Raw genomic sequence first — 20,501 nt, forward strand, 5'->3', positions numbered from 1 at the left:
TCGGCGGGGTTCGCCGCCTACGTCCTCCCGAACACGGCTCCCGGGGGGCGGCCACCTCCCGCCGCCTCCGCCCTTCCCGCGGGGGGCCCGTCGCTCCGCCCCGGGGCTGCCCCGGCCCGTGCGTGCCCGGGGGGCCGCGGGTGGCGGCGGGGCGGGGCGGGGGGAGGGCTCGGCCGGCTCCGGCGCCCCGGCCCGGCCAACCCGCGGCCGCCGGGGCTGAGCCATAAAAGCGCCGGGAGCCGCCGGGGCCGCGGCTCCAGCTGGTCGCAGCCGTGCCCGGCGCGCCTCGGGGTGGGCAGCCCGGCTGGTCCCCTCCTGCCGCCCGGCCTTCCCCCCGCCCCAGGCACCGCGCCGGGCCCCCTCCCCGCCCGTCGCCCCCAAGATGCTGTTTTGGCACACGCAGCCGGAGCACTACAACCAGCACTCGACCGGCAGCTACCTGCGGTGAGTCCCCGCCCGCCCCGGGCAGCGGGAAAGCCCCGGGGGTGCCCGGCGCCCTCGCACGGGCGCTGGGCGGGAGGGGTCGGCCTCCACCGCCAGAGCCGCCCGCTCGCTGCGCTGCGCTGCGCTGCCCGGGCGGTGCCCGGCGGCGGTACCCGGCGGCCCGCGGAGCCGCCGCATCGCCCGGGGCTAGCGCGGCTAACTCCTTCTGCCAGACGTGGGCTCTTCTTTTTCTTTTTTCCCTTCTGTTTTTTTAGCGCCTGGTGAGACAGCTGTCTGCAGCTTTGCTTTATCGCTTTTGCCGCCTTCCCTCTTCTCGGGGCGCAACTCGAAGGGGGAAGGTGCGACAGTTGCGGAGCACTGTCCAAAGTCTCTGGAAAACGCCTGTGGCAAACTAAGAGGGCATCCAGTTTTCTCAGGACGGCATTTCTTCCCTTTCTTTTTCGGGCGATGGGTAAAAAGCTCAGAATTTCACTTTCTGAACTTGCCTAAACCAGCTTTTTCCTGCTGCCACACAGTCGCGTTTAATTAAATGTGCCTAATTTAAGCACAAGGGCTGCTAAACAATAGTCTGTAACATGTGTAGCACAAACCCGTATTTCCAAACTCCAGGAGACAGCAAAGCAGACAACTTTGGGAGTTTCCTTTTTGCTGGGTGCTTATGAATTATTTTTTTCTGAGTATGTCAAGCTGAGCTCTCAGCTGGTGTCAGTGGCCGCTGCTCTGCCGAAGTGCGATTTTGCCAGTTGCAGCAGTGGAGAACTTGGCTGTGGCCCAAGAGCCTTGCTTTCAAAATGCACCCCCAAATAACCACTGTTGAGAGAACATCGAGTTTGTCCGGCAAAGCACTTCAAGCACAGATAATACTTCCCTTTCAAGGAGACACAGAACCTTAACTATTCCTGTTCCCTATTGCCGTATTTGCAAAGGAATTTTTTGGCTGACTAATAATTTCCTGTTATCAAATCATACAATACAGTGCGATTCTTGCTTTCTGGCAGCTTCCCTGTTTCTTCGTACAAGGTGCTTCACCTCCTTCCTCTGTCCCAGTAAGTCTATTTTAATGACACGTATGTGGCAAAAGTCTTGTTCTCTCTTGTTTTGTGCTTGCAAACCTGATCAGTTGAGGACAGTGAGAACGGCAGTAGCAGATGAGCCTCAGCATTGGTACTTCTGCGTATAATCTCTGCATTAGAGAGAACTTATGGTGCTCAGGTTGCTCCGTTAACGCTATGGATTTGTAGCACCAGGGTGCTACAAGATCATCAAGTCTGGATCAGGCTTGAGCATGCAATTGAAATTCCCTGGAATTGGCCAGAAAACACATTAGATTATTTCTCCTGACTTGAATGCTAGCTGGGGGGATAAAGGATACCTGATCTGGCAGGAAGGCTGCTAGTATGAAGGTAACTTGTCTGTTTTAGGAACAAACTTCAGCTTTAGTGAGTATCTGCCACTGTGAGCATGGTGGTTTTGATCTGGGACTAAAAGCCCTAAAACCCGTTTTATGGCAGCAATGGCCTCAGGTGTTTTGGGGAAGGTCAGTTGAATAAACCCCTTGTTTTTTGTATCGACCTCTAATTCTGGCTAATTCACTCTCCATGGGAATGTGTAAAGACTTGCACTTCTAGAGGAGCGTTCTGCTGAGCTGTGCCCTTCTGAAGGCTCTCCATACCCACTTGTAATGACTTTGCAGAGGGAGCTGAAATAGCACAATCTTTCAAAGTAGCTGTAGGAGAAGTTTGTATCAATTATGCTTTGCAGAGATCAAAGGCTTTGTGCATACTTGCGACATCCATGTAAATTCTGCCATACCTCGGTGGTACTGTCTTGCTAGAACTACAAATACTATAGAAAAATCCTCATAAATGTTCATTCATTTTTATGGAAACCCAGTATGTATTTAATTCTCTGTTCTGCCGGATGGCTGAACTGCCTCGAATAACTGTCTCCCTTCCCATGTAAGTGGACTAACCCTTGGTTAAGACTAGAACTGTGAAGCTTTAGCACAAAGGTGAAACTTGGGAGAGTTTTAGGGGTTTCCACCTTTTTTTAAGGATGGGAACTGTTGTAAAAGCCTGCTTTTTCCAAAACTTGATTTGCAACTCGAGTGAAGAGAGTTGAACAAATATTGTGATGCCTTACATACCTATAGCTTAGAAATTCTTGTAAGACTTGATCTGTTGTTCACAACCTTCTAAGTTCCAAGCGCTTCTAATAAGGTGAAATATTTTAGAGGAGCTTCATCCAAAGCCACAGATACCACTGGCCATTTGTTCAAATGCTATAGGAATAAAAATGTGATTAACTTGTGTGGCTTCATCAGTGCTTTAATATGGCAAAGCTTTCCAGAAACCAAATCATGGATTCCTCCATGTTTATGGTCTTCAGCGATCAGACAGCTGTTCCAGCAAGTGTAGGGGTGTTAAGAGCCTGATGTGAAATACGGTATCTGAATTTCGACTTCCCCTTGCCTACATTTCTCATCTGTTTCAGCTGCATAGGTGTACACCCTTAACTGTAAAACCCGGGCCAGCTCTTCTGTGCTGTTTTTTTCAGAACTACAGAAGCTTTCAGGCTTCAAGAGTTTTGGATCTGTTCTCATCTGTAAAGCAGCACACATTCCAATAGCATTGTGCAGACGAGCGCGTTAAGAGCTAACGTTGGTAACCGGGGTGAGTGAGACTGCTCTCTGCAGCAGTATCAGATCCTGCATGTGTGTGGAGCAATGGTATCTGTTTCAAAAATCTACTGCAGGCATTTCTGTCACTTCATTACTGTAGTAAATCATCACCACTAAGGAAAAAAAAAAAACCCCTCTGTATGGCTGCAGTTAGGCAAGAGCTGTGACTATGTCAGTAATGCCAGTAAGCAAATGGGGCTGGATGCCTTTAAGTTGGTGATAGTATGGGGCGGGTGGCGTTAGAAGAGAGAATGGAAACGGAGATGGGTGTTTCTTTTCTCCTCTCTGTATCTGAAGTGGCACAGTTTGCTCTCTGGCTTTATTTTGCCATAAATAGGAGTACCTGTGTTTGAACCGGGCACTTCAGCATTTAGCTATAAAATGCTGCACCGTTTGGATGTAGCCTTCAAGGTTGTGGGTGCTACGAGTGAACACAGGGTGGATCATTAACTGAACAGGCAAGGAAAAAATTCTTAATGCTCTTTCCATAGGGAGCATGCCTGTACACGCTGGCATGTTCCTGAATAGTTTTTCTTAAAACTTTTTGTGTATGGGATTACTGGAAGGAGCAGAACTGCAGCCTCTAATGGGAATCTCAAGTCTTCACACATCTAGAGGAAATGGAGGAGAAAAAAAATCACTTTTTACTCTGAACTGTCTCTGTGTTCAACATAATCCTTCTAATTTGGAAGGATATTAATGTCTTAAGTAGGTGGACACAACGATCAGAAATGTTAGCGACATGGAGAGGCTAATGTGGTTCTTTAGTATCAGACGTGCTAAGATAAGGATGCTTATTCCTGGTGTCTCATTTTGTACTAATCATTCTGTTGTGCGCTCAGCCTTGCTAATGTGCATTCTGCTTGGGGATTAGTGTGGGTTGGGATCAGTCTGACACTAAATCAACAGGCAGGTCAGCATGAACATCTTGTAAAGGAGCGAGAAGTGGGACCGTGCACAGGCCCTAGTGAAGCTGCTCCTGAGCACCTGTGTGTGCATTTATGAAGGTAGCCCCGTGCTCTCAAGAGCTATGTGATTGCTTGGGACCAGGTTTATTAGAGTGCAAGGAGATGTTATGGGTCAATTAATCCATCTGTTCATGGCATCATTTACCTGAATGTCTCCTTTTTACACCAGAGCTGTGTCTGCTCCTTAATCTTGGCTGCTACTTGTAGACATTTTAGTAATCCGACATTCAGCTGTCAAAATACAGTGCCATTTCTTGCTTTTTTTTCTGAAAGGCTTTTGTCTGAGAACCCAAAAACTCTTAAACAAATGTACTTCCACAAGGATGAAGAATCTCTTTTTGATAATTTTTTTCCTCATCAGGAAGACTGCTTAACTGAAAAGTAGATCTGATTTATGTTTTTAAAACAAATTAACTCTCAGAAATACTCTATTTTGCTAATGCTGTGTTCTTTTGTGTCCAATACTGATTTCTTGAGGCAGGAGTTGCCTTGTTACATTATACAGGCCAAATTCTTTCTTTTTTAGCCATCAGAACTCAGTGTTTCTCCAGAGACCGTCTCTATCTCCAGAGCATGAGAATCAAGTGCAGCTTGAGGCTAGGATATTCCATAAAGTCTTTGTGACTAAATGTGTGTGAATTGTATTGCAGAGATGTTCTTGCGCTGCCGATCTTCAAGCAGGAAGAACCGCAGCTGTCTCCTGAGAACGATGCCAAACTGCCACCCTTTCAGTACGTCCTCTGCACAGCCACGTCACCTGCCGTGAAGCTGCATGAAGAAACCCTGACCTACCTCAACCAAGGTAGGGTTTGTACTACACCGAAAGAGGGCATATTTCATGGGAACAATTCATCAGAGGAAGATTGAATCCCATACTTGTGCCTTACCGGGAGGGCAGTGGGATGGGAAGGAGATGGGGAGGGGGATGGAGGAAAGGAGGAATATTTAATTTTTCACGTTATATACCAGATTGTCAACTGATAAAATAATGAAGTACCATTGATTTAAACGTTGACTTAAAGCAGTGTTACAGCATGCAAAGTTCTCTGTGGCCAGGTACAGGCTTGATTTCAGACAATTTAAGCTGCAGCCTCATACCTTCATCTTAAAAGGCCAGATTAATCAAGCAGATTGGTAAACTTTGGGTTGGGGAGGGCTCTTAACATTGCAAATCTCCAAGTGCTGCTGGAGGGCATTGCCAGAGGATGAGTTAGCAAGTATCCAAGGACTCCTCGGTGGTCTGGGCAGAGTGTGACATTACTCCCATTGGCTGGGTGATGTGGCTCTGCTCAGTCCCTCACTTGACAAGTTGCTGGGGTTCAGCACAGCAAGGTCCTCTATAACTGACCTCATAGGCTAACTTTTACTCCTGGCTAAACAAGCACTGCGTGTTTGTCCAGGCTTTTTTTGCTCTTGGCAGAATTTGTGCAGACACATCTGTAGCTGGAGTTTGCCTGTCACTTTGCAGGACCTCCTGCATGTGGGTCCTGGACGGATCAGACTTTTCCAGGCGCAGATTATGCTAAAACTTACTAGACTTATTTTCTGCCAGGTTGTAAACAAGGGCATTAGCCTAGCAACAAGCTGAAGGCTCTCTGCCCTGTGTTACTGAGATCCTCTCCTGCTTCAGGACACTGCCCTAGCTCTTCAAGTGTTGTGCACTGAGCATGAAGCTAACTCGGGTGCTGCTCTGGCTATGCTTCTCTCAATGTTTGTACGAAGTAGAGCTCTGACCTCCTTTGGGCTCTGACCTCAGGTGCATCTGGCTGCTGGATCTGTGTTGCTAGCTGGTAGACCCATGGAGCCCCCCTAGGAAAGTCAGCCAAGCGCTGCAGGCTCCAGCTGAGGAGCCAGATGTTTCCTGTCACATAAGCTGGCACTGTGCTGTCTCGCAGATTGAAAGATTCTTGAGACTTGTGACTCTCTTCCCAGTTTATCCATATAAATACAGCAGAACCCAGGAGGTAATATGGGGCATATCAAGGGTGAGATGGAGATGAATCTTCCTGTGAAACACTAAATTCTTTCCTGTTTCAGAGTAAAAGATTTCCTGTTGTGAAAAGCAGTTGACGGCCAAATATCTTAGCATACATGAGGCAGTGCTTGCTTTTTTGCCCTGGTAGGGCAAAAGTTAGACAACTCTTTACACAATACCATGAGTTTTTTTAAAACTGTGTGACTAGAGCAGTCTAGGTTTTCATATGTAAAGTAAGACTGTTACTGCCTTTGCAGATAGACCATGTTGTGTTAGGCTTTCTCCTGCTTACTATCACAAGGAGTTGTCTCCTGCTACATCTTGACACAGTACTGACCTGTTTCCTTGGTAGACCACCAGTTCTTGTACATCTTCTGCATCTGTCTTTCATCCCTCAAGGGGGAGGGTGGGATGTGTCCTTCCCAGAGTACACCTTGGAGAGCATGAGGCTGGAAGGGCCTGGAGGAGCAAAGCAGGGATGAGGCTGGCAGGAACTGTGTAGTGGGGCAGAGTTGGGAAGGGGCTGGGGGAAGAAATGGGCACTCCTTAGTGCTGTTGGCTTTTCACAGTGGATGGAAACAGCACCTTTTTCTGGAGGGTCTTTGGGATGAACAGTGGTAAAAGGTGGTGCATCTCCTGACAGTTGAATTGCTCACTGCTTTTTGTTCCTCTTGGCAGGAGCTTGGCATCTGTCTACCACCTTCTCAGGAGCATCCTCACCTCATTTATTTAAGTTCCCAAGTAATAAGTCTTCCTTCTTACACTGAGATGCTCTGGGTTTCTTGAAAAACCTCTTGAAATTCAAGGCACTCTGTATGTAGATGGATTTTTTTTTTCTTGATCTTGTAGTGTACCTACTTTAAAAGCCATTGTGTTCCACTCCAGCAGGTTGCTTCAGAGTCCACACCATTGCCTGCACTCTCGCTCTCATCATTGACCCTTTCTCGTAGCAAGGGCAAGCCTTGACTGTAAATTCGTCTGACATGTAGTCTACCTTGATACTAAGTCCCTTAAACCAAAATCCCTTGCCTGTGCTAGTTAGAAGAAAGGGATGGGAGTCTGCTTCCATGTGGATATGAGCTTCTGTGAGAAGCTTGTGTGTTCATTGACGATAACTACAGATGTGGGGAGAAGAGGATGCTGGACACACCATTTAACCAGCTGTGGTCAGAGCTGGGGACTCTAACTTCTGTTGGTGGGATATCAGTGAGGACATGGCCTGTGGTTAAAAAGAGATGAGGATTTGTCTTGCAATTCCAGGACAAAGAATCAGTTTGAATTGGCAGCTAATCTCCTGTTTCACCTGGAGGTTTCTGTTTAGGAACTTCTACATAAAAGGGTATTTGGTCTTTTTCATGACATCTGTGTCAAAAGCATGTTCCTCATGCATTGACCTTCTGGAATAAAAAATAGGAGGTCTGTCTGTTTAAAAGCAATAATTAAAGTGCTTGAGTCAAACTTTCTTCTTCTTTCAGCAACACTTCTCTGTGGGAACCACTTCTGATTCTTGAGCTATATAGTTTCCCAGCAGGTACCTGTTGTGTAGGTATTTTCCCATCCCTTCACAGAATCACTAAGGTTGGAAAAGACCTGTAAGATCATCAAGTCCAACCATCAACCAACACCACCATGCCCATTAAACAATGTCCCACAATGCCTCCTTGTCCACACATTTCCTTCTCCAAAACCAGAGGAAGGTGCTGTAACTCTTTGACCTGCTCAACACAAGCCAGGGAATTCTACACTGATCTCAATCTGCCTGATCTAGAGCTGAATGCAAGTTAAAGGCTCTGTCAGAAAATTAATCCCATTAATAGAATTGTGTTGTATGAGCCTGACGAGGTATGTGAAGGGGACCTCAAGGCAGTCCAGTCTCTGGAGCCAATACTCATGCATGGCAGAAAAGCTGACTGACTCCAAAGCACTGTGACCCAGCTGCAGTGCCATAGCCATCTCACAAAGCAATTTTTAGACCATTCACTACACCTTATCGCCTTATGTGGACTGTAAGCAAAGGGCCACCTCTTGCACCTTACCCTTTTTCTGTGCTTATCATGGTCTGGCCAAACACTGTTACATAAAACTTCCCTTCTTCCTTGTGTGCTTGAGTTTTGTGATGGATTACTTTAGCAAATGGGTAACTTCAGTAATGGAAGTTCCTCCACCCTGTCTGTGCTGGTGAGAGCTTCAGTCATAGCTGGCTCCTAGTAAGGCAGATACAAAGACATAGTGGTTGTCCCAGCTCCAGCAAAGCAATTCCCATCCAGTGTGGTTGCTTACCCAAAATGTGAGGACTAGGTTTGGGGTTTTCTGCTTGCTGGGTGGCTCTTGCCACTTGCTGTCCAAATGTTCCTTCCTGACTCAAGCTCTTCACCACTCAGTAACTGACCTTTTGTCGCTGCGCACCAGCTCTGCTCCCTGCCCTCAAACACTTATTCCACATGTGACTGGTTCAATGGCGGTTGGTGAGTGGACCAGCTCAGGAGATAGTCTATGCGCAGAACTGGAGAGAAGAAAGGTCAGGTCTGACAGAGCTATGGAGTGGCGAAAGCTGGAAGAACTGCATAGCAAACTGAAGGCCAAGTTGCATAGCAGAGATAGAGGAACTGGTGGAGAGATTCAGGTGAGATCTGAAAGGGTTTCATATGGGCTAGGAAGAAGGGCTGTCCAGCAGCTGTGTTTGTGTACAAACAGGAGAGGGATGGGAAAGGGCTCCAGGCTTGTGGACCATAATGGCTTCTCATGAGCCTTGCTTCTTGCTGGATAGACCCAGAGAGGTGGTCAGTGGCATTGAGGAGGAAGAGGTCTTTGGCCTGGGCGCTCTCCACAAGGGTGAAGGAGGAAGCTGAGAGGACTCCTGAGCCTGGAGACCAGTGTTTTCGGCAAGGGCAGGGGAAGCTCTTACGAGGGAGTAAGCTTAGCTTACTCCCAAAGTTGACTTGGGGACATTCAGCAGTGGCAGGCTCCCAAGCTTGTCTGCTCCAGTTCGAAACCATGAGTGCTTGCTGGCTACAGCTCTAGAACCAGCCTGTAAATGAAGTAACTAGAGTCAAATCCTTAGCTTGGTTTCCAAAGACTGACTCATTACACTTGTCCTTCCTGGTCTCTTCCCCCCCTGCCTTCCCACATTCCTTGGGAAACTGGAGCCAGAGCCCTGTTAGCTCAAATTGAACGTGATCTTAGTTTGCTAATCCTTAGGGAAGTTCCTACATTAAGAAATCTTTACTGGACCTCAGGAGGATTACTCATCTGACGGGACAAAGTATAGACTTCTTAGTATGGTGTCTTAATACCACTCCATGAAACGGGTGAAGGTGCCGCGTCCTCACATTAGGAGCTGCTGCTGGCATGGCTCCTTTGGTCAGGGATCGCATATGTCAATAGAGCTACACTGTCCAGAAGTCTGCAGTACAAACATAGCCTAACGTTTTTGGAACTAGCCTGCCTTTTTGCACTATTTCAGTGTCTCTTGTGGATAGGGATTTTCAGACAAACAATCAACCAGCAACCATATTACAAACCGCTGCTTTAGCAAGAGGGCTTGATGCAGTTGCATATTCCATGGTCTGCAGTTATATGGGGTGTGGTTTGACCATGGCTGGTTGAAACCAGTTTCAAACACAAACAGAAATGGGAGCAATGAAGGTAGTTCCAGAAATTGCACCAGGAGGAATGTGGAGGAAACAAGCACTGTACCGTAGATCTGAATGCTAATAAACGTGAGGAAATAAAACCATTCCTTTAAAAAAAAAAACCAAAACCCAAGAACCACCAAAACCCACAAAAACCTGAAAGTCATTGCCCAAGGGAATCAGCTTGTAGTGCCAGAACCACACGCGGACTGTGAGCTATTCAAGTCATGATTTTTGTTTCATGACCAGCATTGGGTTGGCTCAGAGCCTTAGATCTAAATTACTCCAAATAGAGGGTGGTTAAGGTTGATGGCAGGGGGTCACTGAGAACAGGCTGTATGACAAATCCAGCCCTGTCCCCCAGTGGTGCTTCAGAGTAACTGGCTGTCACCTGCTTGTAAAGTTTTCCTGGGCTCTGTTCAGCTCTCCAGATCTGCGGTATGTGACTTGTGGTTCTTGGCCATGTGAGGATTTTAGTATACAGCTGGTTAGGGTTAGGAAGGCTGGCTATCTCTGCTTTACAGTGTCTTCCAGGAGTCATCTTTATTGCCAGTCCTAGACAGTTAAGAAAACAAACAAGCCAAAACCCCAAACCATGAGAGAAAACCACTAACATCTGAGAAGACCTGTGATGATATTGGGAGCATTGCTGTAGAGGTGCATAAGCAACAGATGCTTCATGAAGCTAAAGATGGACGTAGTGTGAGTCTGGGTCACACCTGAACAAAAGCCCAAATTTCAGCCCTCGGGTGCAAAGGCATGTATCCAGGTTCAAGACACGTGTGCATAAACTGGTATGCTTTAAACTGTGCTGTATTTAAAATATGCTGCGTGTTGTCCTGCCTCAGCTCACTGCAGACATGTCCTGGTTTCTCCTCCAAAGAAAGGTGGAGAAAGCACTGGGCAGTGAGCAGCTGAAGAGGACAACTTGAAACTGATTGCTAATTGCTTCGGTAGGAGATGAAATCGCTTGCAACAGAAGGCGAAAGAGAACCTTTGCCTCCCGTAAAAAGTCTAAAGTTAAAATTCGGTTGTCTAATCCTCTACAGCCAGAGAACCCAGTTTTTAAACACTGAGCTTTACAGTAAATGGAAAAAGCTGCTTTGTATTGACGTTAACTCATACGTAATTGAGTTTTTATGGGGTCACAACTGTCTGAATGTTTGTAGTTTTCCGGGAACAATTCTTTATTTGCCTAAATGAAGTGTAGAGAAGTCTGAGTGACCAGCTCTGCCTGGGTGTGCTCCTGGTTTAATTATAGCTCTGTTTGTGGTGGTATTTTTGCTTTGTCCCATGCTAACAGTCTTTTCCTAACAGTCACTGCCATTACTGACCAGGCCCTGGGTATTTCAGGGAGCTCTGCTGCTGGTGGCCTCTCCTGTGTGAACATGCACTCCACCCTTGCCTGAGATCACAAACACAACAATGACTTATTGAGACTGTGAATATTAGGTGCTCTTTGGTGGCTGCCCACCTATGCATCCTTGATCCCTGATCATTGTGGGGTGCCGTACTGCTCCTCGACCCCTTTCCACTCTGTTCCTGGGTTTGGATGGCTTAAAAAATGGCTAACAAAGCTGATTTGTCTTTCTGAGACTGGCTACTTGGTTTTTTTTGGTTCTTGTGGTGCACCTCTTCGTCTTTGGAGAAGGAATTTGTCTCCTGCCTGACTTTGAAGACAGCTCTGAGTAGGTTTTGGTGTCTCAGCTGAAGCCATTAATTGTGCTAGCAGCAATTTCCCCATATGTTTGGCAGCTCTGTCTTCACTTGGCAGCCCAGGATAAACAACCCTGTCTCCAAACCACACCATCCCTAAGCTCACTATGAATCTTGCTTCAGATGACAGGGCACCTCTGCATAAGTAGAGCATCTGACTTCTGTTGTCCCTAGGAAGCTAGAATCTCAGTTGTCTTTTAACCAAGAGGCTGTTTTCTATTCTTTCTGTAATCCTTTCTTCTGTTGCTAACATCTGGATGAAATTCAAATGAGATTGTGAACTTGCTGGATTGTAGCTTGTGCACAACTCCTACTGGAAGCCCCTAGACTGCATTTTGTACTCCCACTTCCATAAATCTTCAATATTTGTGAAGGAAGGAAGTGCTCAGAAGTTCCTCTGAGTGTAGTGAGAAGTAAGAGAATATCTGCAAGATTTTTTTCTTGTATTCCATGTCACTTTTTTATTTTCCTCCATTATCCATATCTACTTTGAGATTCTTGTAATAATGATAGTGAAATTTTTGCCTGTGTTTTTATAGCATTTGCTGCCTGTATCAATGTACCTATCAATCTGAGAGGATGCGGAAATTTTTCAATTAGCTTTCCCTAACTTGCAGTGTCCTAAAAGATCACATTTTAGGTAACAATAAGAAACTTGGGAAGCGTTGTAGGTTTGACATGATTAACTATTTTTGCTTCTTACCAAGCATTTATTCTGTGTTCCTGAAACTAGACAGCAAGTGCTTGAGCAGTGAGATTCCTCTTGTCCTAGCTCGGTGCCACATTTGTGACCTGTGTCGAAGATACAGTCTGCTTTGATGGGACGGTTGTCAATCACATTTTCTGCCCTGCTCTGTGGTAGGCACTAACTGAGTAGCCAGGTGCGGGAGTGGGACTTGCTTTCTCTCGGTTTCTTACTGTGGAAACTGGTGAAGGAAGTGACTTACCTGAGGGCATCTGAGGGAGATGCTGGGTGGGGTCAGGAGTCGTACTCAGCTCTTCTGCATCCCTCTTCAGCACCCTCACCCAGGACCATTCTTCTTAGTTATCTGAAACTCAAGTAAATATTACACACAAAGCTACTCTTACAGAGCTATAAAACCTGTTGTCCAAAGTGACTTAGAACAGGTTGAAACCAGAAAAAGCCTGTATTTTTTACTTACAACAGGGGGGGCTGAGGTTTTCTGAGCTGGACAGATGTGACTAAGATAGTCCTGGGTGTTTCAAGTACATGCTAGACAAGTGGAAATACAGGAAGAAATTATTTTCACAGGGCAGATATTTTTTCAGCTTTCCATCAGACGTCCATAATTTCTTCACTGATTAATTTGTATTAAAAATCAAAGTTTGTACTATGGCTTAGATTAGGTGGGGTCCAACAAAGTGGACGAGGTCTATGCAAGACAAGCCCAAGTGCACACAGTGAACTTAGGAACTGGGAGTGTTTCTGTGTCTACTGGCTGGTTTTGTGTCCTTGATTCAAAGTTAGACTGTAGTCTTGGAGGAATTAAATGTAAATCCCTCTCTTTTGAGTGGAAACCACTGTAAATGAGGAGTGTTTCTGTTAGTGCCTGTTAGCTATGAAGTGTCACCACTGTAAAATAGACCATCTTCAAAAGTCTAGGAAGAGTAGGGCTCAGCCAAATGTTCATATAGTAAATGAGCACTGAAATTTTCCTCCAGCAAGGCATGTGTTTGGCTTTCCCACAAGAAAGAGGTAGGGAAAGAGAAAGAAGGGGACAAAGAAACCCCCTCAAGTTGGGAGTGGATTGTAAAAGGAGGAAAAACATAAGAAGAGGCATGATGACAGTGTAGCTCTATGGTGTGGTAGTGGAATTAGCAGCTGAATTGGTCTGCTGTGTTCCAGTAGACTTGCTACCCTGGTGGTAGTGGCAAATAGCAGGTATCTTCAGTATTGGACTCAGATGGGTACCAAAACACTGTGGAACTAAGGCAGCTGTGCTGCAAAGGGAAACAGTCAGGAGGCAGGTGAAGGGTGAGACTGTCAATACTACAGCAAGGCGTGTGTAAATTGTGGTTCTTATTGCCACAGTATAAGCAAGTTCAGAAGGAGATTGTACAAAAGAGGAGTTTGTGAGCATTGGTCATGACTGGGCAGCTTGATATGGACACTGAATACCAGAAACTGGGAAGTTACGGCCAGGAAAGGGCTGGCTATATCTACCCTGCTCCATCCCTGGGCTTTTATAACTGCGTGCTGTGTTGAAGATGAGATGTGGGGCAAGATGGGCTACTGTGTCAGGATGACTCTTGTGTTCCTTTTGCATTTCCTGGCCCACAGTTTGTCCTCCTTTGCAGGATTTCCTAGCATAGCGGGAGCTTTCAGGGTGGCCTATTGTGTGGCTGGTGAATTCATAATATCCACTGGATAAACATCTCCTACAGCATCTTGTCAAATGAGGCTGCAGTAAGCAACTGCAGAATATCCACTGCCATTTGTGGCCTGGGGAGGGAGGATTCTGCCCTCGCTCCTTGTCCTGCAGAGTGTCTGCACACGGGACACTTCAGCACATCTTATGCTACGTTTTATTTTTGCTTTTGTCTGGCTAAAAAGGTGTGGGCAATCAAGTGTGCAAGTTCAGATGCCAGCTCTGTCACTCTTGCCTGTTTACCCTACGGCTGCATTAATCTTTCTGGTCAGAAAAGACTCTCTGTGTGCCTGATGCCCTGAAGAGTTGCATTTGGCTGTTTCAAAGGTGATCCTCCTGCCTGCTGGATGTGCTTTGGTTTAGCAGGGTAAATGCTTTCTCTTCTTTTTCCTCCCCCTCCTTCTGCATGCTGCATTTGACTGTCAGCATTCCTTTGCCTTTATCTGTGCGCTATTTAGGATGTCCATATAAAGTTGCTAAATGGAATTTTTATTGGCCAGCTTGGCTTAATAATCAAACAGTTTCCAGGCTGGTTCTGTCTAGTGCTGTGTGGATCCATTCTGAGAAAGAGGACTTGCAGTTGTTTTTTTTTTTTTTTTTTTTCTTTCCACTGACTTTTGTTGGGGGTCTTGCTTAGTATAAAGTTAGGGTTTAATTAATTGCTGGAAAGGCAAGCAGACTGCTTAGCTAGATTAAGTAAGGCCTGAGTCATATTGGTCTGGAACATCAGCATCCTAATTGGAAATTAGTGTATGGTATTGGTGTTTCGTGCAGAAAACCACAAAATGCGTGGTGCAAGTGGCCCTTGAAATGTAACACCAAAACAAAAAAAAAGCAAGCAGGATATTGTGGTTGTGTAGCAAATAATCTTTGAACAAAATGTAACTTCGAGCTTGAAGTAATGATAATCTTCTACAATCAGAAGTTGCCTAGAATTCCTGATGGCCGCCTAAATTCCAGCAATGGAAATCAGTTAAACTGTTATAGATTGTACCTTTTGAGCATGTGAAAGCATTCTCATGTTGAACTAAGTTATTTTTTCTCCATAGCAAATTGTTGACTTTCAGTTCTTTTGTCCCCAAACTAAGTGGTCATGCCTGCATTTAATGTACATTAATTACCAAAGACAATAAAAGTTTAAAAAGTAAACAGTCTATAAATCCTCTTTAAGATAGATGCAGTTGCTTTATGAATCACCAAGCAGGAACACTCTGAACCTGGGTGGTTACTACTTTGCTGGATACTACGCTTGTTTGTAAAGCAGAGTTGCCCAAACTCTAGCCTAGGAGGAGATAGCATAAATTTGCTGTTGCTCAGGGAATGTCTGTTCAAAATACAAATTACAGTGTATCGTCACCCGCCCAGGTTTTTATTGGTGCCCCTGAAGCTTTCAGTGAAGCTGGGAGACAAATTGCATCTCAGGAATCTAACGTGGTTTTCCAAATATTTATTACTGCTCAGTACCCTGCCTGAGGCGGGGAAGAAGGGTTGCGGCAAGCTCTGTGCGAGGGGGGCACCGGCTCGCGCAGGCAGGAGGCTGCTTTGGCCTCAGCTACGCTGGGGATTTGCTTGCAAAATGTATTCTTCGTTTCAAGTAGTGATAGAGATGCTTTAGGTGCCTTTGTATGTATGTGTCCAATACAACAACGTGACCAGAGACCAGGCGGGTCACCAACTCTGAAGCTGTCTTGAACCTGTGTTGCCTGTGGTGGTGCAGCTATGGCCAATGTTGAGAGCATGGAAGGAAAAGGGTTTCAGCAAGTTGCTGGCCTTTAGCACTGGGTTTAAGACTAATGTTCAGCAACGTTGCATATCATTCTGGTAAAGGGGGACTGCTGTGAAACTGCCACCGCTGCTCTCCATTGCCACAGATGTTTTCTTCAGGCTCTTCCTTTCATCTGAGCCCTGTGGATGTTAAACCCATGTTGCCTGAGGACCAGATACTGCCCAGGTCAAGGGCAGATCATTCAATCAAATCATTGCAGAGTCTCAGCATATCGGTACCCTCTGCCCCTGTCTCCAGCTTTGCCACCAAGCGTTGACTTGGAAAGATGTAGTCTAACCTGTATTAATCTGTGTTTCCATCTGAGACTGATGGAAAAACTCAGTATAGGGGAACTCTCTATATTTCAGCTGTATGTTTTGGGCTTAGCTAGTTGCAGTCTGTCTTGGGAACTGGGAATACAGTTTGTTTTAGTTGCTCTTGCAGCCACATTTCTTTACATATTTAGATACCTGAGTAAGAATGATCTGTTACTGATTTAGTTTTAGCAGAAAATTGCAGTCTATGCCTGCTAGTGCTGATGAGTCAGTGATGCAGGATTCATAGATGATCTGTGTACCGGAGCCTTGAGTGACTTCTTTGCCCTCTTCGACGCCAAGGGCGTTCTTCAGGTTAGGTTGCTATTATTCGCTTTGTTTTATGAAGGGATCCTGTTTTCCAGCATCCAAGTACTGATTCTTTAGTTTTGTTTTTTCCCTGCAATTGCTATAATTTCAGGGCTGAGATCGTAATTCACCATTTCAGGAGTTTTGCTGGTAGTGATGGTGGAGAACAGGGTAAACAAGGTTTGGAAGGTATTTTTGAAGGAAAAAAAATATAATCCAAGAAGTTTGGTGCTATAAAAGTTACAAGTATCTGAACCCTGTCCATGCTATACCAATGAATTATGGGCACTATTAGCCATGAAGCAAAGTATTTGCTGGAATAAGATGTAGGGAGAATGAATTTTTCAAAATCAATACCAAAACATTTATATATAAAGGAGTTGCGAAGAATTAGGACCAAATTCTCACTGATAGAGTTCCACGGAAAGGGAAATAAACTGCATGTTCATGAAGCTTGGCTGGGAGCGGTCTTGTTTTGATAACAGTTCTGTGAGGTAACTGGAGTTAAACATTCAGAGGTCAAGGGGAAAGCAGTTAGCATAAAATACCATTTTGATTGAGGTTTTTCATGGCGTAAACTGAGTTCCAGGGCTTACATCAGATGACCCATATATCTTTCATCAAAGCATTTTATTTCCTCTTTAGCTTTCCATTTAATATTAACTCTGTCTCCACTACAGTTTCTTTTTTACCGGTGGGCAGAATCTGTTTTTAACTCCATCCAAGCTGAATCACTCCCATCAGGAGGAGATGTGCAGTGCCTGCTGTCTGCCAGGTTGCAGTATTGTTCCTATCCCGTGCAAGTGGTTGGAAGATGCGTGCTGCAGAGTTTTTGAGTGCTTGACGCTAGTTTGAAGGGAACATGGCCGATGGTCCTATGCCCATTATTTTCTTTTGTCTCATTGGAACTACAAATAAGCAGATCAGGCTGACCAAATAGTAGGAGTATATCAGTGCACAAAGGTGTCCCAAAAACCTGCTTATTCCTGAGATACTCGCCGAATGGCTGGCAGTGCTTCTGGTTCTACCATTGCCTTCCTCTATCGCGCAGCTCATGCCACTTGATTTCTCTGTCCCTGTTACCCCATCTGAGTGCAGTCATAGATGTATTTTACTGTCTCTTGGACGCCCATGGTCTCAAATACTAAATTAATTTTCTGTAAAGATTAATTAACCTCATATTTGCACGGGAATGATCTGTAAGTGCAAGAGATGCTTGGCTGTGTGGATTTGTTTGAGGCAGTAAACTGTATCACTCTATAGCTGGTGAAATCTATCCCCGAACTGAGCCATCAAGCAGCCAAGTACCTCATACAACATAGATACACATGTAAAACAGATGCATAGTACAACATAGAAAACCAATTTTGTGAACCTGAACCTGATCTTTCTTATGCTAATGCAACAGTATTGATTATGTGGGGAGATACGTAATTTCTCTAAAAACTGCCAATTAAACAATATTAACATGTATGAGTGGGAACATTAGAAAGTCTCTTGAGTTAAAGTGTGGAAGACCTCAGTTTCAGGACTGTGGTTTACAAAATCCACTTTTGTTGTCAAAGGAAGGTCGCTGTTGTTATTTTGGTTTACGTATGTGCAAAGAGATGGGTTAAGATCTATGCATGTTTCCAGTACTTAATTTGGTACTTCATATGGTTTATTCTCCTCTCTCCCCATGCCCTAAGCCACTTGCTGGATTCAAGGGTCATTTCCTGTTTGCAGAACTCCTATTGACATCAGTAGGAGTGTTGTGCAAACATTTGGGGCTTCAATGTGGCCTCTCTTGTCCTCTCCCCCACCCCCCCCGCCAGCCAGCTGAATAAGCACAATTATCCCTGGGCTCTAGTGATATGGTTTGTGCTCATGCAGGCAACTGGAAGAGCTGGGGTTCTCAAAAGAGAATCTGCCTGAAATGTGGTGCCCTCCTGACACATCTGCTGTCATAAGTCTTGTATTTCTAGATCCAGAAATGTAGCATTTTTTGTCTCTGCTGGTAGCAACTGTTTAGAGGGAGATAGATCTGTTTTGCAGATTTCTGCAGGGCCAGTTCTGAGGAGATACTGGTTGCGCCAGAAAACCCAAACTGATCTCCTTCTTGGTGCCTGCCTTGTTGTACTTGTGCATTTTTCAGTAAAAGGGAGGATAACAAGATGAACAAGAAAAACTAACTATAAGGTATACATATGGTCCATTAATCCTAATGATCCTGTCCTGCCTCTGTACTGGCTGTAGGTTTATTGTGCAGAGTTGGTCCTATACAATGAGCTTTTGTGCTGTTTTAGCCATTTGTGCTTAAGGTGTTGGGACATCAGTCTCCTTTTGTCTACTGTCAGCCTTGGCGGGAGATGTTATTTCATAAACCAGTTAGCTAAATTCTACTGAACTGGCTAAATGGGGGTGGGGGTGGAGTGCTGGAGTATGAATTCCCTTCCCGGAATTAGTCCTTGGACATCCTGTAATACTCATTGCTGCTTTCACATGTGTGTCTGAGGGAGTATTTATGCCCTGGGCAGCCACGTTCAAGGCCTTATGGAACAAATCTTGTATTTCTGGTTCACCGAAACACCTTACAGATCTGACTGCTCTCTGAAGAAGGCGAGATTTCGCCCAAGTCGCTATCCTCTGCGGAATAGTGCCTAGACTTGTTGTGCCAGCAGCTCTTCACACAACCATTGCTTCAGCAGAAGGGACAGAGGAAGGCAGTGCTGTTACAGCCATGTGACATGGGGGGACAACTGCCTCAAACACCTTGGTGACTTTCTGAAGAGTGCATAGAAAACTGTAGCAGCCCTGGGAGCCAGACTATTATCGACGCCCTAACTGAAAGCTCTTAGCTGCCAAAAGACAAATCTTCCCCTCAGATTTCTGCTGTGCTTTAGTGCCTACTCGATTACTGGGGGCAAATGCATTATGTTACCAAAAATGAGCTTTCCCTGATCAAACATATGCTTTATTAGCCACTTAAATGCCAGCATGACTCTCTCATTGCTACAACGTATTAAACACCTTGGAAATGTTTCCTTAAACTCTAGGTCAGTCTTATGAAATCCGTCTACTTGAGAATAGGAAATTGGGAGAGTTTCAAGATTTAAACACAAAATATGTAAAGGTAAGGAGAAATATAGATTTCTTTTCTTCCTGCTACTACATACAGCCTCTAATGAAGGTCCTGACCTTGCTCACAGTGAGACAATGGAAAACACTTTGCCATTGTTTTTAATGGGAGCAGGGCTGATGGAGTTGTTGAGTGCTAGTTTCATGGGACTATGCAGCTTGGCTTTACAGGGCTTCAGGGGAACTTTTTTTCTGCCTGTGATCATGACCCCAGAGTGTCACTGTGAATATTGGGTTCAGGGGAATCCCAAAGTTCAGAGGTGAACATGGTCGAAACTACTGAGAGGCAGACTTGTCTCCCTTCTTAACCCCAGCAACATGCCCGGGTTGTTACATGTCAAATGGAGGACCCTGGTGTTTACATCGTTCTGCCATGCAGATTCTGCATAGCTCCAGTTTACTTTGGTAATGGGCGTAATTATGAACATATAGAACTTGGTTGTTTGGTACTGGGGATTTTTTTGTTGTTTCCCACCTCCCAAAACAGTTCAAATTCAAGAACTTGGGTCTGGATCTTGGTTCTGGATCCAACCTTCAAGCCTTCCTCTCCCAAATTCTTGGCTCTTCTGCCTCAGGATTTCTTTTAAGAAGTGGGGACTAGTTGCAAAATTTGGATTCCAATCTGGATTTCAAATGTTGTCCAAGTTTAGGCAGTTCGCTGTTTGTCTTTTAGCCCGTTTCAGGAAGTGCGTGGATTGGGATTCCAATTTTGCAGGCGTTCCCACTGTGGTTTGCTTGCTTCTTAGAGCTCGGGTTTGATTTGGGTGTTTCTCAGGTTCATTGGCAAAAAATGCTCACTCCTATTTGATACAGAAGTCCCCAGCAGGAGCATAGACTTGAGAAACTGGGAAGTAAGGAGTCATTGACTCCTGCTACTGTAGCATTCTCAATATACAAAAGGATGTATTAGTTAGGGGTACTTTGGACTTGTCTGCCCTGGGGGTTGCTCTTATTCCAGCCTTTTTTCTCCAGTTATTGTCATGGCTGCACCATTGCAGGCTAGAGATGAAAATTCTCCTGTTACAGAAACTTTCCTATTCTACACTCATTTAACTGCGTAGTGGGTCAGTTTACCAGTGTACTGGGGCAAAACCAGTGCCAATGACTGGCTGTTAATGGCTGGAATCAAGTTTAATTCCCACTGACGAGGTGTCTGGGCATGTCAGCTCCACCGGTGCAGGGACAGGTGAG

The 20,501-nt window shown here is 45.4% G+C and overlaps 1 protein-coding gene across 2 annotated transcripts in view; it reads left to right on the plus strand.

Moving 5' to 3' along the window:
- Positions 1-382: 382 nt before the first annotated feature.
- TFCP2L1 (transcription factor CP2 like 1) overlaps positions 383-20,501 on the plus strand; it is a 32,066-nt gene continuing 11,947 nt past the window's right edge. Inside the window, exons 1-3 of one of the 2 annotated variants that reach the window (XM_059820426.1) lie at positions 383-444; positions 4,743-4,894; positions 19,229-19,305. In XM_059820426.1, the coding sequence (XP_059676409.1) occupies positions 383-444; positions 4,743-4,894; positions 19,229-19,305 (291 nt within the window). Of the gene's footprint in view, positions 445-4,399; positions 4,474-4,742; positions 4,895-19,228; positions 19,306-20,501 lie in introns of those variants that run through there. The other variant, XM_059820424.1, reaches the window with a different exon arrangement.

This window comes from Gavia stellata, chromosome 8 (assembly GCF_030936135.1).
Source record: "Gavia stellata isolate bGavSte3 chromosome 8, bGavSte3.hap2, whole genome shotgun sequence".
NCBI lineage: Eukaryota > Metazoa > Chordata > Aves > Gaviiformes > Gaviidae > Gavia > Gavia stellata.